This window comes from Thalia democratica, chromosome 8, assembly GCF_965202585.1.
Source record: "Thalia democratica chromosome 8, ktThaDemo2.hap1.1, whole genome shotgun sequence".
Taxonomy (NCBI): Eukaryota; Metazoa; Chordata; class Thaliacea; order Salpida; family Salpidae; genus Thalia; species Thalia democratica.
Genome location: NC_139172.1, coordinates 28,335,843 through 28,353,348, shown reverse-complemented (window position 1 = coordinate 28,353,348; position 17,506 = coordinate 28,335,843). Strand labels below are relative to the sequence as shown.

Sequence of the window (17,506 nt, the reverse complement as noted above, 5' to 3'; positions counted from 1 at the left end):
TATTGTTTTGATTAATTCAGTCATTATAAAAAGCTTTTACTCCAAAAAATAATCTAAAAGAGTATGAAATTTTAGTCAATATGACAGATTGTATAGTTTATTTAAAGCTTATTTTTAAAATTTTTTATTGTTTGAATTGAATTCAAGTGATGCAACTTACATGCTTTTCCTTCAAAAAAAGTAAATCTTTATAAAGGTAAAAATTAAAACTATGATTTTTTATATACAAATAGAAATTTTACAACCAATTTTAATATGAAAAGCAAGTTTCAGAAAGTTTATGACTTATAATAAAGATGTAATAAAGTATGAATAAAAAGTTCGGATAGGTTACAAATTTTTTCTCCTTCTAAAAAACTAATCTTTATGTAAAACAGACTTACTGAATGCTAGTTACTTTAGTTATAAAACATATGGATTATAACAACAATATGTATAAAGATTTCATCATTCCACGTTACATATTTTTTTTTTTGTAATAAGAAAACTTTGCTAAGGAAAAGGTCACAACCTGTATTCAAATATTAAATATTACAATTACATGTTTGGTAATATTTCGCTGTTAGAAAACATACTTAGCCTTTTCTAACACCATAATCCTTTTAATAATGAGACATAAAAAAATTCTCGATAAAAATTCTTTGCTGACTTCTAATTTTACAGAAATTTTTTGTTTAACTAATAAACTTATTTAATTAAACTATTTCTCTTGGGTAAAACGTTTAACTTATATCCTAGTTTAACTTTTTGTTATATAACAAGCTAATCGATATCTTAACAGTGAATATTAAAATGTTATCGTTGTTTAACTAGTTTCGACAAAAATATAAATTTGCTAGATAATCTATAAACAAAAATATAAAGTCAATGTTACTGGATGTTTTTATTTATTTACTACTACTTTTAAAATAAATAAGATTTTTTGACCGTTTTTTTGTTTTTGTACACAGTGTTGTATAATACTTTATAAGTAAACGATTGCTTTAAGATCTAATCTGCTTAATACTATATTACACAAAAATAACTAATTTAATAAAATTATATTGAACAGTAGTTTTTTTTTGCATTTTCTTAAAGACTTTAAAAACATATAGTTTTTATTGAGTGCATCAATTCTTCTATTTATCATGTATGGTACTTTATGATTTAAGTAGGTTTACAAAAATATTCAATCTGTGACGCACTAATTTATTCGGATAAAAAAAAAACATAGTTTGCGAAAAAAATATGATAAAAATCAGCGCATAAAACTCTAGTGTTTATAAACTTTCATTACTTTTTTTTAGTAAACCTTATTTTCAATTATGCATTATGATAAAACAATAATAAAATTTAATGAAATTGTGATGAACCATCTTGAGATAAAGTTGTAAAAAATCAAGAAACTCAAAAACTTAAAAACAACTAGTTTAAGCGACATGTTTTTATTACACTTGTAGTGTTTTTAAAGAAATTTATTAACTTCTTATACATATTTTATGAGACAAGCGCAAATTTTAATTGCAAAATTATTTTTTTCATATAGTTCTACAAAGTATTCAAACAACCTTAACACGGAGACTGTTTTTCTTTTGGTTTTGTTAATACAGTAACTTGAAAAATTGTCTTTTTTTTGTTTGTAACAACAGTAGATAGTTTTTAAGTTCATCGTGAAATCAATATGAAAACAGTCTGTCGTTTTCTCAAACGTGTGCGCATTATAACTTAGGTGAATAATTATAAGCTAGACATTAAAATGTGCTACAATAAGCTTACCAAATAAAGAATGAAGAGGTTGTATTTTCATTTTTTTATCATTTAACTTAGTAAATTAATTTTTTGTAACTTGAATCTTAATTTCATTAGAACTTTATTAAATAATATACAATCAAACTTTTTAAACTTTTGTTATATGAATCTCGATATGCAGTTTAAAAGTTTATTTAGTGGAATAAATAAAAAAAGATAAATATTTATTTTTACATTAAGTATTATAAAATAAATCTATTAAATAGCAGCATTTGATTTACAGTCGACATTATTTTTTAAACAAAAATGTTTATAAAAGATGTGTTTTAGAAAAAAACCGTTACATAAATTCATAAAGCTTTATTATTTTAGTAATTTAACAGAGTAAAAATTAAATTATTTAATACATACTAAAAATTTTGTGTAAAGTAGTTAAAAGTACAATTATGAAAAAAAAAACTTTATTTTTTTAAACACAGTACAAAAGCTACAGTATTAAAATATAAGTTGAAAATATAGTTTTGTAAATAACTTTGTTAAATTATTTTTTAAAAAGCTTAAACTATATCATCAGTTTTAGAAGTTTATGCTAAAATATTTAGTTTATTATACACAAATATTTTTACTAATAGAAATATTTTTGACACTGAGATACACTGCCTTCAAAAATTAATAAAAAATAATATTCTTTAATCATGTTTAAATAGTAACGTAATATATGAAAAAAAAAAGAATTCAAATTTTATTATTATCGAGTACTTTTTTTTTTATTATTAAAAAAAAACTAAATTCACTTCTTAACATTTTCAAAATACTGTTATTTTTTTTTACATTTCCTTCCAAAACTTTGTTTTTATTAGTTGCAGAGAAAATAAGGGCGCTTTATGACTATCACTAAACGGTTATTTTTGTTTGTCCCGTCCCAGTTATTGGATAATTTGAAAACTTCAGCTCGTTTGCTCTAAATTTCGGCAGCTTGCGACGACTTCTCCAGTTTTCGACGAGTTTTATCACTTCACTTTGCACTTCAGCCGTCATAAAGCAATACAAAACTGCAATCATTGTTCCCTGCAAAATTGTTAAAATTAAACTATTAACTAGTTATACTGCGTATGAGACAAAACTGTTGATTTTTATTGAACTTTCTACACGTGCTAAGGGTGAGAATTTTAAAGTTTATAGTATAAATATGCATTTAAGCAAACGTTTACTTCACAACAGGTTCGCCAGGTACTTAAAACATTGGTTAAAAAATTAATAGCTGTTTACACAACTATTTTTTAAAATTAATTGTTTAGCTAAAAAAACATAGTAATTTATTTTCTAAAGATAAATTTTTTAAACAAAATATTGAATTATTTCGTATATAATTGATCTTTAAATTAATAGCTGATAACAGTAACTACGAAAATCTATTTAAATGCATTTATATTAATTAATTGTAACTGTAGTTGTTTAGAAAACAGAGTACTTCGATATAATATATAGAAGAAAAGTTTTGTATTGTGAATCATACCTGAAAAGAAGTGAAGATAGTTTCAAATGCAATTTTGACGTAGACTAGTTTTGTTCCATTATTTAACAAATGGTGGTCGTCCACAAAAGCGAAAATGACGTAATGAATACCAAGCAGAGGTATAAGTGACAAAGTTGATTTTGCTAATCTGCACTTGTAATCATTTCTTTCCATGTTTTTTGCCCGTAATTTGTTGAAAATTATCCTCAAGATGTTGAAAAATATTACAAAGTTTATCTGTTTATTAAAATTAATATCAAAACATACTGTCAAATATAGAATATTATAGTCAAACATTTTTCTTATTATATTAATGAAATAATTAAAAAAAAATCGTTTTTATAAACAACAGTTCAAAGTTTTAACACTTAACAACAAGTTTTAACACTTGACTGCTTTCAATCAATTTTTTACGAACTCTATTTTGATGCTTTAAAGACCTTTCAATCATTTCCAAAAAGGTAAATTAAGCAAGATTACAATGTAATATTTTTAATCAGTATAATTTTTAGAATTTCCAATAAATTGGAAAAATAAAATAAATTTCTAATACACTTTAAAACATTTTTACAAAGTATTTGTGTTTTAGTTACGAGGCATATATACTTTCAGATATTTATTGTTAGTTTGTAGTTTGCCGACAGTTTTTTCAAAATATAAAACGTTATTAGGTGAATTTTTTGAATGAGTCAAAAGTATGTTGAAAATATTATTTGTTGTACTCAATAGACTTTTAAAATATTTAAATAATAAACTACTGGATCTTGTAGTATCTGTTTAAGAATGTAAAATCAGAAAATCTATAATTGTAATAGAATTAGGAATAATTGAATATGTATTAAAAAAAAACTTTTTTGTTTTATGTGAAAATGTCAGCTTATAAAAATCTAAACAATTATTTTCATGAAAAAATTAGTCTTTACCACAACACTTTTTGATTCTTTTTTTTTAAGTTAACAAATTAAAAAAACAAGTGATTATAATTGTTAACAAAAGTAAAAACTTAATCAAAAACTTTTCAGCTACACGTAAGTTAGATTTTAATAATAATACTTGTTGACCTCTTATATACATGTTAAAACTTACACAAATAGTAATTAATACTGTTCCTTTTATAGGCCACCATACATATTCATTTTCTATTTCTTCCCAACATCCTTCATTTTTAAGAAAATATCGGAGAAATACCCATGTTAGAGTAGGTAAAAGGGGTCCACCTAATTTTAAAGTTTTTCAATTACATATTTAGGAATTATACTACGAAAAATATTACCATCTGTAAACATAGTTTAAAAAATTTTTAGATAAATATTTTTTAAGTAATGTGATGTTATAACTTGTACAATAGTTTAAATTTGTAACTCCTTATTTATAAAACATAAACAAATTTAATCCCAAAAATAGTTTAAAGAACTTAAGTGTGCCTTTTGACTGTCAAGTTAATTGTAAACTTTAAATTTTAACATCAATAAATTGAAAACTTTTGCTTATAACAATCATTTTGAATAATTTTAGAGGTTTATCTGGATAGCGTTAAATGTGTATAACTCAGACATTAGTATTTAAATATTGAAACTTTACAGTAGACTTGAATAAAATCAATAAAATAGTTGTATCTAAAGAACACAAAGCAAACGTATTAATAAATAATATTATCATTAAAATAGACTTTTCTTTAAGTTACAATTTTTTAATAATTTTTTAAAGTATCTACCTATTTTAACTTACTTAATGTACAATGCATTATGCTATTGTATAGGTTAAAAAGTGTAATTATTTAAAACTTAACTTGTTTTGAATAATAAATTCTAATTATCAACTGTCCTAATTTGTTTTTAATAAGATTATAATCTTCTGATATAAAGAAAAATATATAAATAGCTAATAAAACAAAAAAAACATCCTTAAAATTAATTAACTCTAGTAACTTCTATTTTAAGTTTGTTTTATAAATACCAAAGCACTAAATTGAAATTTTTAATATATACTTTAAATACTATTTTCGTAGTAGCACACATGCTTTAAAGATTGTTAACTAATATAAATTATGGAAAAAGTTATACTTAAATATATGATTATTAGAAAACAGTTTGAATAATAAAGAAACTAACACCACCCAATTGTGAGCAAATAAACTAATTTAGGCTGTTTATTCATGGCAAATGATAGGATAGATTGAAGGTAGACAGCTTCATTTAAAAGCCAGAAATAATTGCAGAGAACAGAATAGTGCATTACAGAGACTGTTAAGCGACACCATATCTGAAAAATTAACGTTAAAATTAATACTCAAGTCTCTAGTATCAATTTAATAAAATTTACAGTATTAAGATTTTAACATATAGAAAAATGTTTACGATCTATCAATTAAGATAATTTCTTCTGAAAGTTGTTGTAAAATTCAAATTTCCAAATTATACTTTGTTTGAAAAAAAATAATTTTTAAGTAAAAGAGTTTAGACAATGTTTGATAAGTAAAATAAAAAAAACTAGTTATTTTACTATTTTTCTTGATAATTTAATGCTTTGTGTTATAAGCGGTTGTAGTTTTTATTATGCATAATTATAATTAAAGTATTTCAAATTTTATAATACACATTTTTGGCTGTTTTAACTTTTTTTAGTAACAAATGAGCTAATTAATCTTAAAATTAATATAATACTAGCAAATTACTTTACTTGAGGTTATAATAAACTAGGTAACGTATAACGGGTAGTAAGAACCTTTTTTAATATTTTTCGTGCGCTTATTTGATAAAAAATAAATCAAATCTAAGTATTTATTTTTTCTCCTCCTTTGTTATTACGTATAATTAAAACAAAGAAGAAAAAAGTATTACGAAGACTTTTACAATATTTAAACTTTTAATGTTTTATTTTAAACTGAATCAACTTCCGTTGTTTATGTGCAAATCAAAACAAAACTGCTATTTTAAGTACTATTGATTTATTTTCTCATATAATATCTGTAAATTTAGTATCGAAATTCGTATAAAAATATATTAATATTGTTTTTAAGAAATGATGTGTTCGATTTTATTTTATGGTGTAATTTTTTTTGACATGTTCGAATGAACTATTATTAAAACATTTAAAATTATGTTTTAAGATATTTCTTAGAGAAAAAAAAAATTAAGAATTCAAACTCTATATTTAGATTTTCTAAAGGTTTACAATTTATTTATATATGTTTTTTCGATTGAATTTATACTTCTGTATGGCAATAGTTACAACTAGTTACGGATTCTATATACTATTGACAAATTCATTATAAAAAACAAATATTAAATAATTTAATATTTTTAAGATAGTACTAATAGTTGTGCAAAATTGTTTTAAATAAAATTAGCTAATCTGAAAGTACCTAACTTGTTTATTTTAAATATTCAATAAATTTCTAAATGCTTTATATTAAGACAGTTTTATCACTAAATATGTTAAGTATAGTAGCTAGAAATTATAGATTAATTTATTTCATAATCGCTTAACTTTAAACCTTCAAAAAACCTACAACATTTAAATTATCTCAAGAGAATTGTAAACTAACAAACGAATTTGGCAAACATAATTGACTTAATTCAGCATCAGATAACTGTCTAGGATCGTTTACTACTGGAAATTCATCAGAATCTACCAAAACTTTATCTTTGATAAATACAGAACAATATCGCAGTATGAAAGAAATCATCAGATTTATGTGAATGTAGTTTCTCGTGCAACGCAGTTTTCTGTTTAGAATGTTTTGAATTAAACTTAATAAATTAATATGCTGTTTATAAGGAACAGTCTTAAAAAAAATATTAAACAGTACAAAGTACTTGAAACTACATTATTATCTCTTTTGAAATAAGTTGTGTTTCTACTGCCAAACAATTAAAACATAATCAAACAAACTTCACATAAATTAGAATAAAAACAGCTAAAACTAAGGAAATAATTGAAACGGCACATCCAATTTCGTAGATCAGTGTTATCAGGTCTAACAAATTACTCTGTTTTAAATATAAACTTTTAGTTAGTACGTTTGCATGAAAGAATAAATATTATATATATAAGTGTTTTTAAAAAACAATGTGCAAATAGTAAGGTACAAAAAAGTTATTTTACTGTGAACGTTATTAAGACGATAAACAATTTTAAATGTTATTTAAAAAAATTTATAAAGTATTACTTGATGTATCATTTCTAGTTTTATCATAACTTTTGACCATTTTAATTTGTTTAACTATATTTAAATAAATTTTTAAATAAAAAAGTATAAGTTAAAAAAACTAACATAAGAGTAAAAAGTAGAAGTTTTTATTATTACTTTTAAATGAAAAACTGTTTTTGTTCAAATTGGTTTAGAACTACTTCTTCAAAAATAAAAATATTTAAAACAATACTAACTTCAAAATAAACTTCTTCAGCAATATCTCGTTTAGTCTTTACTGAAGGAACAAAACAAGAGTTGTAAACTTTTGTTAATCCTGATCCCCAGTCTAATTCCCAAGTTCCATTATCCAAACATCGTCTTTGTATAGAAATGTTTAAATCTGAATTTATTCAAACATAGATTAATTTTATTTTTTTTATTTTTTACATCTTCTATTTAATTTTAATATAAATCGAGAATTTGTACAAATTAATTTAAAAGTATAACAGTTTTTTAACTCAATTTTTTGTAGAAATAACAGTATAGGTTTTTTAACAAAAAAAAAAGTGTTTTGTTTAGTTCTAAATAAAATTTATTTCTGGTTTAAAACTAATAACCTATAAAAAATATTTCCCCACTTAATGTTTTCTATAAATATGAATATAAACTGTAACACCGGTTTAAATTGATTATATTAATTTGTGTTTTTCTACTAAAGTTTTGTATTAATTTGTTTTTAGATAAAGAGTAAATAAAATTATTCTATAGAATTTCATTATTTATAAAACTTTTCATAAAATCTACAACTTAATAAAGCTATTCTCAGTGTATAAATAAACTATTCTTTGTTGTGTAAAAAAGCTTTAATTTTTTTACGTACTTCCATTTTTTTTTTAGTTTGAATATTTACAGGTTTAAAAAACTGTTTGTATTAAAGTGTTTTATTTATTAAAATTCTATAATCTAAAAATTCTAAATTATTTCCAGCTTTACTTTAAAGTTTGTTTTGAATAGTTTTTTCTTAGTTTAAAGGTCATTTTTATAAAATAAACAACTTATAAACAAGCTCTTACAATGTGACGTTGGACATTTATGGCTGATCATTCCAGCATAAGAATTTTCCCAACAAAAAAAGCCATCGCTTTCACCTTTACAGTAAGGTTCTAAAAAGTTTAAAAAGTTAGAAAAAGCTATTAATAAATGTATTAACATTTAAAACCTGTTGAAGCGTCGAAAATTGATTTTGACTTTTCGATTTTTGCTTTGCAGTTTACACGTGCTTTGTAGAGTTCACAGAATAAAGTTTTAAATTGCTCGTTGGTGACCTGTATTAGAAAAAAATGTTTGAGTTCTTTTTTGTGTTCTAAAAACTTAATAAATATTTTTTTAGGAAATGCTTTGATATTTATTGTAAAGCTTAGTAAAAAAATTTAATCCTGAATAAAGTTCTAAATTGCTCGTTGGTGACCTATATTTGAGAAATATTTATATTCCTTTTTTATTGTTATAAGAAATTATCTAAATCAAGCAGTTGTACCTGATTAAATAATCGCTTAAATATATTTTTTTTCATAAAATGTTAAGTTCTAATACTTCGAATCTCCATACAATGACTGACACTTTAAGCTTTCTATGCCTTTAAAGTATGTCGATTTTATTTAGTTTTACATAAATAAAAACAAACGCTTTAAACTAAGAATGATTTTTTTTTATTAGCTAACTTTTCTATTAAAAATGAATTTAAAAATAAATTATAAGTATATACATGTATTTCTTTAAATTTAGTTTTAAAAGTTTGTACTGGATTTATTAAAGTACGTTTATTTTAATCCAAATCATATAACCCCTATATACTTTAACAAAATTAAAAAACAATTTAATTATAAAAATGACAGAAGCGTTTGAAGTAGCTTTTAACTACTAAATATATAGTTTATTTTGTTGTAAAAAAACAATAAATTTTACTGAAACTTTTTGTTGTTAAAATAAAATCTTTAAGTTTAAAAAAATAAAACTACAATTACCCTTTTCAATAAACTATCAAGTAAAGACATTTTGACCATTGATTTTTTTGATGCGTGCATAAAAGGTTCTTTTAATAAATCATATGTCACTGATTATCTTAAATTTAGAAAATTATTTTTCATCTTTATTAAGTATTGTGTACGATTATGCTAAGCATTTTTTTATAATAATGATTCTGTAATTTCATAAATTTCATACAGATGTTAGACAAAAAGAATAAGAAATTTAGCAAACGAAATAAATTATATCTACCTTTAAGTTTGTATGTTTGGTAAACGCATTGAAAAAAGGTATGTCAATACTTCAATAAAAAATAATTAAAATGTGATAAAAGTATAAGTACGACATATGTTTTAAATTCTTATGCTTTGGTATAATGAAAAAAGGTATAAAGTAAATACGACATCAGAAATTAACTATATTAACCATAAAACTTCTTTAAACCACGATCGATTAGTAAAACGATCGATAAACTTTTATAACTTACATTACAATAAAAATATAGTCAAAGTAACGTTTTTCCTCTTGTATTTAAGTTTACTAAACAATGCATATTTAAAACATCATTCAATATTTCTTTCAGTCAAGTTCATTTCCATGCACATCTTGTACATATTTCGCTGTTATAAAACTGATACGCTCAGCTTTAAAAAAAGTCTATAGTAAGTTTGCAAATAAGTTATATTGAAAAGTGTTTGAAAATTTCAAAGTATATTTTTAAGTATATATCAAATACAGTTTAAATTAGTAATTTCTTCACACTATTCAAAACTTAACGTTAGATACTTGTAGACTAATTAGTTTTCTCTATTGTAAATTGAGCCTTAACTAGTATAACAACTTTATATATTTTAATTTTAAATTACGTAAGTTTAAATACTAGTTGTATTATTAATAAATGCAAAATAATAAATTAAGGTATATTTTTAACCGAAAAACTTATCAGTTTTTTAACTAATTCATAATGCTTAATGTAATTCTATTGTCAAAGTTGATATGTTCAGTTTAAAATATACTTATGTATATTGTATTGCTTTACTAGTATATAAGTTCTCCTAAAGTACTTTTAGTACAAGCTAGTACTTGTAAAGAATTTTTTGGAAAGATGTTCAAGTGAAAAATAAAAGTGTTTGTATTTATTATTTTTTTACTACCTATGCTCTTTTAGTAAAAGTAAAAATTATGTCACTATTTAATTTGTTATGTTTTCTTCAAGTAAGTTTTGTAATTTTTCGTAACTATTTGTTTACTCCTTTTTTATACTATTATAGCTTTAAACCTGTTACAATAGATCATAATTACTTGTTGAAGCTAAGTTATTGTGGAAAAATAAATCAATAGAATTTGAGTTTTAGGATACTAAGATAAAATAACAAACAATTACAATATTCTCTAGTGGTAGAAGTAATAGATTGTACGTTTTTACGAAATTGTGTTTACTATTAGTAAATAAATCCTATTTTGAAATTAAACTGCAAATTTTATTGAATTCATTTATTATTGTGGCTTATTTAGCTTTCACTAAATAACTAGATTGTAACAAAATAACGGCTAAATACTGAAAAATACAAGCAACGTAACAGTATTTTGTTAGAGGAAATGAATTTTTACGTTATGTAACACCAACTCAAGTTGTAAACTAAGTAGTACTTTTTTCAAAAAGGTAGACCAATAATACTGTAAAATCTTAAACAACAAATAGCGTTTTTTTCTAGTTTAAAACCATGGTCATAAGGTAAACAACATAGCTAAATGTGATTTTCATATTAATTAATTTAAAATTTATAAACGAAAAATATAGTTGCTAGGTTTAAAATGTTTTATAATTTACTACGTTATTTAGTTTTAGTTTTGTGCATTTTAAATAAAACAATTAATGTTATTTAAAACTTAAGTTTTCGATTGAAACTTTATTAACAATAACATACATTAATTAAAGTTATCAAAGAATACTTATTATCTGCAGATTCACAGTACATTCTTTAATTAAAAAGTTTTTTTTTGACTTTCTGCTCAAAGTAACGCTTAACAAAATTGTAAATAATCAATACTGAAACAAAAGTTTGTTATACCATAGTTATAAGTTGAAATGTCTATGTTTTTTTTTTTTTACATTGGTCTAGCGTGTGAGTATTTTTACTGATTTAAGAAACATCGAACATTAATCACTTTTGACATAAATTCACTTTTGAAAATGATGTGTCATACATTTTCGTCAACACGCTAATACTTTTCTATTTTCTTTTAAGCTTTAAAAGATTACTTACTTTGCTTTCAACGTATAATTTTCAGGATATTATGTTTCAAAATCTAAAAAATAAAGTAAAATCAATAAATTAACAGTCTGTTTTTGATGAAAAACTTGTTTTAGCATTTGCGACTTAGGTGGGAATGTCAAATAAGACGTACTTACATTCCATAAAAGACTTTTCGGAAATCAGATTAAAACATATTGTGGTTTTACTATTTTGTTCATTTTAACTCTTTGTATTTGTCTTTATCTATAATAAGAACTTTGACTTTACGTTTTGACTAACATATTGTGTAAGTGAAATATATTGTTATCCTTTTCAATTACTATTTTACTTTTCGTTAATATGTAGCAAATTTTTTTAAATTAATTATAAGTGTTAGACTTTACAGAATGTTTAAGTTTTTTACTTAAACAGTACCTGGTATAAAGTTAAGCTTTTAGATGAAAAATAAACTCTACTAACTAAACTAGAAAAAAAAAACTTATTTTTTTTAAATCTAATATTTTAATTCAGGTTTGCTAAACTCTTAGAAAATCTATATGTACAATATTTAATAATGGAAATGATAATAAACGTTTAACTAATTGTACTTTGTTCTAAAAACCATTTTAGTTAAAATTACTTTAAGTAATTTAGTTTTAGTAATGAAACTTTTCAGAAAACAAAATCTGTTTTTGTCCTTTTTTTTAACGTTTTTGTGAACCAATGAATTGTTAAGACAAGTCTAAAAGTTTATTTAGTTATTTCTGAATATTTTACAATGTTTAGTAAAATCGACTATATGTTCAGATATAAAATAATGAATACTATATTAAGTTATCAATTTGTTTTTTATTTAAATCAAATTTTTAGTATATTTAGAAACTATAAAGCTAAATATTACAACTATATAATATAGAGGTTTATTCATACTAAATTCTTCCGTAACAAAGTCTTATTTTGAAATCAACTAGTTGAAAGTTATGATGAAGTTTGAATAAATGTTGAAAACACAACTTGTAAAGCTATACGTCAAAGATCTAATTTAAATCGTATTGTTACTAATAAGAAAATACTTCTAAACAAGCAATACTTAAATAATACCATTATTGCATAATTTGAAACAAATATGGTTAACAGTAGTATAAACAAAAAAAACATCAACAAATAAAACATTAAAATTAACCTGTGGGAGAACCATTGTTAAGAAAAGGAGTAAAACTGTATTGTAACGATTATTTTGCTTTTATTTGAATATCTCTTCCAACAGTTGATGTTTACAGCACGTATAACATGTATTGCTGATTCAACTCACTCTTATTTAAAGTCGGTAACAAGAAAAAGTAAATTTGAGAGAAGTAAAAAAAGATTCCCTTTTCTTTTAAATCATTCCAAATTGTACTATTGTTTAGTTATTTAAGCGTTTTATTTTACAACTCATCACGTAGATTTATGGCAATAAACTCTTAAAATAATTATAAAATATTTTCAATTGTTTTATTAGTTTAATGAGTTTTAATGAGAACTTGAGTTTTATGTTGCTGTCTATAAAAGCAATTATAAGCATAAAATAGAACAATTATACTATTTTCATAAATTTCAACCAATTAAATAGTAAAAATCTAGTAAAAAATTAATTTATTCAAGATCTTTTTTAAACTCAAATGAATTTAAACTTTCTTTTTTTATTTGATTTTATATTTTTTTTTTTGTTTTTTTTGTACATAACTATGTGATTTAGATATATTTCACAACAGCTAAATAATCAAGTTTAAACCAAGGTTTAAAAACCAAATTATAAAATACTAAAAGAGTATTCGTACACCAGGCCTTCGAAAAAATTTTTTGAGAATTTTTGTCGTTTAATAAAATTTTGTGATAAAATAAATTTCAATAACAAATGTAATATGTGTTTTTTAAAGAAATGTGTATACTTTAAGTTTATAGATTTCAAAAAAAAAAATTGACTTAAATTTAAAAGCTTTTAAAATGTTTAATATTAAACTCATTTGCCTTCCATATTTTAAAAACTAAAGATTTTATTGTTAGAAAACAATCAATGAAAGATCTCTTTTTACAGAGAGAGATTAAATATACTTTTAATATCTCACAAACTTTTTCAGCAAACTTAGATTAGCTTAAAAAGCTTGTCAGACCATTATAAAAACAATTCATACTCAAATGGAAACTTATTTAGTTAAACTAGTTTTAGTGTACCACGTTATCAAACAAAACATAAATGTCTTTCTGATGAACGCATATTTGTATTACTGTAAATATTCAGTTATTGATGCATCAACTTGAGTTAAGAGTTCTGACGTATAATTAAAATAATTTAGTTAAATAATTACAGGTAAATAAAAACAAGTATGTTCTAATTTTTGGAAAATGAAATAATGTTTCAATCAAATTAAACCAGAAGCATACAAAACAACAAGGTTTAATAAAAATAAACAACGTAGTTTCGTTATTTAAATTGCTTTAATTATTTACTTTAAGAATTAGAAAAAATGCAATTTACCGTTACAGACATATATATAAATTTTAATTCCATTTTTGCACAATATTTTAACTTATAATAGTTATTTAGAAATTATGTATGAAAATAAAACTTTAAATGTAAAATGTTAAGTAAGTATGTTGAAATGTTCTAATAAGTTTAATTCTTTTTAAACATTTTCGTCTGAACTAGTGTTTTAGTTTACTATAAAACATTTGTTTCTTTTTTGTATTATTACAACTTTTAGCCCAAAAGTCTAGCAAACTTTGTTTGTTAAAAACATTAAATATTTTTATGTAACCCTTGAATTAGTTTTTAGTTTGTAAACCTTGACGTAAAAATTTAATCTCACGTACTAAAAATTAAAGGTAAATTAATTTTTATTAAATAAATAACAAACATTAAGTTTTGTAATTTTTTTTTGTCTGTCATAAATTTCACGCAAACCATTTGACAGACAAAAACCAAAAATTGTTTTTAATAACACCATAAATTTTTCACTTAACTAGCTCACTAAAAGCTCGTAAATTAAACTAAAGCATTTAAAACATGCATTGTGTAAATCCTACTTGCAGGAAAAACTTATTTTATTAAATGCTTAACACATAATACCTTGTACAGGCTTTAAAAGCTAATTTTTTTCAATAATATAGTTATAGTAAGTTTTAGAACCGAACTAACGTTAAGTTTGAAACGGATTTTTTTGTTTATGTTATTAGTTGCTTATAATATAGCAATAATATTATTCATCCCTAAAAATGTAATTTAGAACATTTAATGTTTAGTGTTCAACAAAAAAGTGTTTTCCAGCTGAGGTACATTAAAGTAGTAAGTGTTTAATAAAGTAATATGACTTTAAATACCTTATTTTACTTAGTTAAGAGCAAACTATTTATTTCCATGTCAACAATAAACATGTTTTTTTGTTTCAACGTAGTAATATGTAAAAGCTTTTTGGTGTTTATTGTTCCATTCTTATTTACAACAACAAGACTACGGTAAAATAAAACTGTTAAAAAAATTATCTAGTATATTTCTTACTGTTAAATGTTTTTTGTACATCTACTAGTTTTTATTTTGTAATTGTCGGGTTTCGCATAAATTCACTATTTAATTTTAGAAAACGCTTTATTAGTTGACGATGCAAACCTTTGTAATAACATTACCTGAAAGTCAATTAAAGTAATAAATTTTACCTGCCATATCCGAATTAAAAATATTTTTGTGTTATCTTCCTCTTGGGTACGCTTTTAGAACGTATTAAAGCACGTTCTAAACCGGAAATGGAAACTCAAAGAATGTGTATTCAAGCAGTAAATCACTATATAAGTAAAACCTTTATAAAAAGTTATAGCAATTAGCTTTGTTAATATATAGATTGAAACTATTGGAAGTTATACAGTCAAAATATTGCGAACAACTTCAGATAATACTTTTTTTGTAGATATATTTTCGGTAATAAATTTTTATGTTTGGTTATTTAATTTCGATGTAAAAATTAGTTATACTTTCTTTTTTAAACTTTTATAATTGATCATTAAATTATTTGCTTTAGTGTTTAAACCACTTACTTTTAAAAAACAATTAATAAGCTAAAAAGTGCTTAAACAAATCTAAAAATATTTGAAATACAGAATACTGCGAATAGGATTGTACCAAGTTAAATATACCTTGGACAGTTTGAAATTAAATGTTTTTCAACCAACTAAAAAGTGATAAGCTTTAAAGTTAGTTGTCGAAAATCTAATTTCTAAAAAAAAACAATTAAGAAAGATTCACAATAAAAAACAAAAAAAAAGTGTTAAACATTTTGTTTAAAGAAGAGTATTTGTAAAACAAATGTAAGTTTGACAAGTTAAAATTTTATTTACCATAAGTTAAAAAGTATAAAAAGTCTCTCATTAATAAAAATTGTACTTTTATTAGATATTAAGTTTAAAAGTTATGTACATAATACCTGTTGAAATATCTATGTATTAAAGATAAGCCTGTACATATTAAAAAAAATAAAATCAAAATTTTAATACTGCAGTTTATTATTTGTTAAATAAATTTATCTTTATGACTTTTTTTTTTTTTTAAGAAACTTAAATTTTTTACTAAATTTATTGATGTGTAATTTTTTGAAAGTAAATTTAAGATGTAAGATTGCTAATAATGTTTACGATTAAATCAAGTTTATTCGAAAAGTATTATGTAATCAAATATAAATAAAAAACGTTTTAAAGTGCAAGATTAATTAGCACATTAAATTAGACACTTTAATTTAAGGTCAAAACCAGCGGCACATAATAAAAAGGACTGTTGAATTGAAACCAAGAAACTTTTAATTTTTCAAAGTAAGTAGGAAAATAAAAAGTAGAACTATAAACAAAAAAAATCAGCATGTAATTTTAGATAGTTTAATGAAAAATATACAACGAAACGAATTTATCTATATTTTGTGATTTTGCCATGTGGTACAGTTTTTATTATAAATGTGCATTGTTAATACGTTCTTATGCTCTCGTGGTAATTGTAAAACTTTTGAAACATCATTTAAAGCATTGGAGTACAGATGGAGTTCTTAAGGTAGTTATGGACGTGTTTCAGGTTTCATAAGGTTAATATGAATGGCCATATTTATTTAGTTTTTTAGAATCGTCATTAAGCAACTAATATGAATAGAACTAACAGTAGTTTTTAATTTTTATTTTATTAGCAATCATTGTATATGTTATTGCCGTTTAAAATATTTAAATTAAAAACATTTTTTGGTGAAGTAGAATACTTTTATGATATATTTAATTAATTTGAGCACTTGGTTTTCTTATAAAATTAAACTTCAGTCATAACAAAACAATAAAAAAACAAAAAATAAAACAACTTGTTTAGTTAAACAAAGCATTATGTTTATCATAATAACAATAATAATTTAAATATAACGGTATGATAAAAGTTAGAACTTGGATTGAGTCTCATTTACTTTTTAGAATCAATAATATTACAATTAAAAAGTATAAAGATGATTTTAAACTTAATTTTGATATCGTTATATAGAACGTGTAATGATATTTTGATAATAAAATGAAAGTATTATGATTCAACTATAGTATAAAAAATTATTAAGTTTACAGTAATACACTGCAACACTTTAACTAGTACTTTATCTTTAAACAAATTTAAACAAATATAAGTAAATTTAACTGATGTAAAGTCAAAAACATGTTTTTAAGCTATTTTTAAAGCTAGAAAAATATACATAGTGACTATTTTGATTTTAAAAACTCTCTTTGAATGTGACACTAATTTGAAATACAAAAACAACAACAGTCTTTGTTATTCCATATTAAAACTAATCGATGAATATTAAATTTTTTAGATCTAGG

The 17,506-nt window shown here is 22.5% G+C and overlaps 1 protein-coding gene across 1 annotated transcript; it reads right to left on the bottom strand.

Annotated features, from left to right (window-relative positions):
* Positions 1 to 2,622: 2,622 nt before the first annotated feature.
* Positions 2,623 to 12,839, bottom strand: LOC145843109 (glucagon-like peptide 1 receptor). Its single transcript, XM_082950571.1, has 4 exons — positions 12,825 to 12,839; positions 5,361 to 5,506; positions 3,245 to 3,410; positions 2,623 to 2,796 (listed from the first exon to the last, which is right to left on the bottom strand). The coding sequence occupies exons 1-4, from the start codon at positions 12,837 to 12,839 to the stop codon at positions 2,623 to 2,625; spliced, it is 501 nt and encodes a 166-aa protein (XP_082806697.1).
* Positions 12,840 to 17,506: the final 4,667 nt, after the last annotated feature.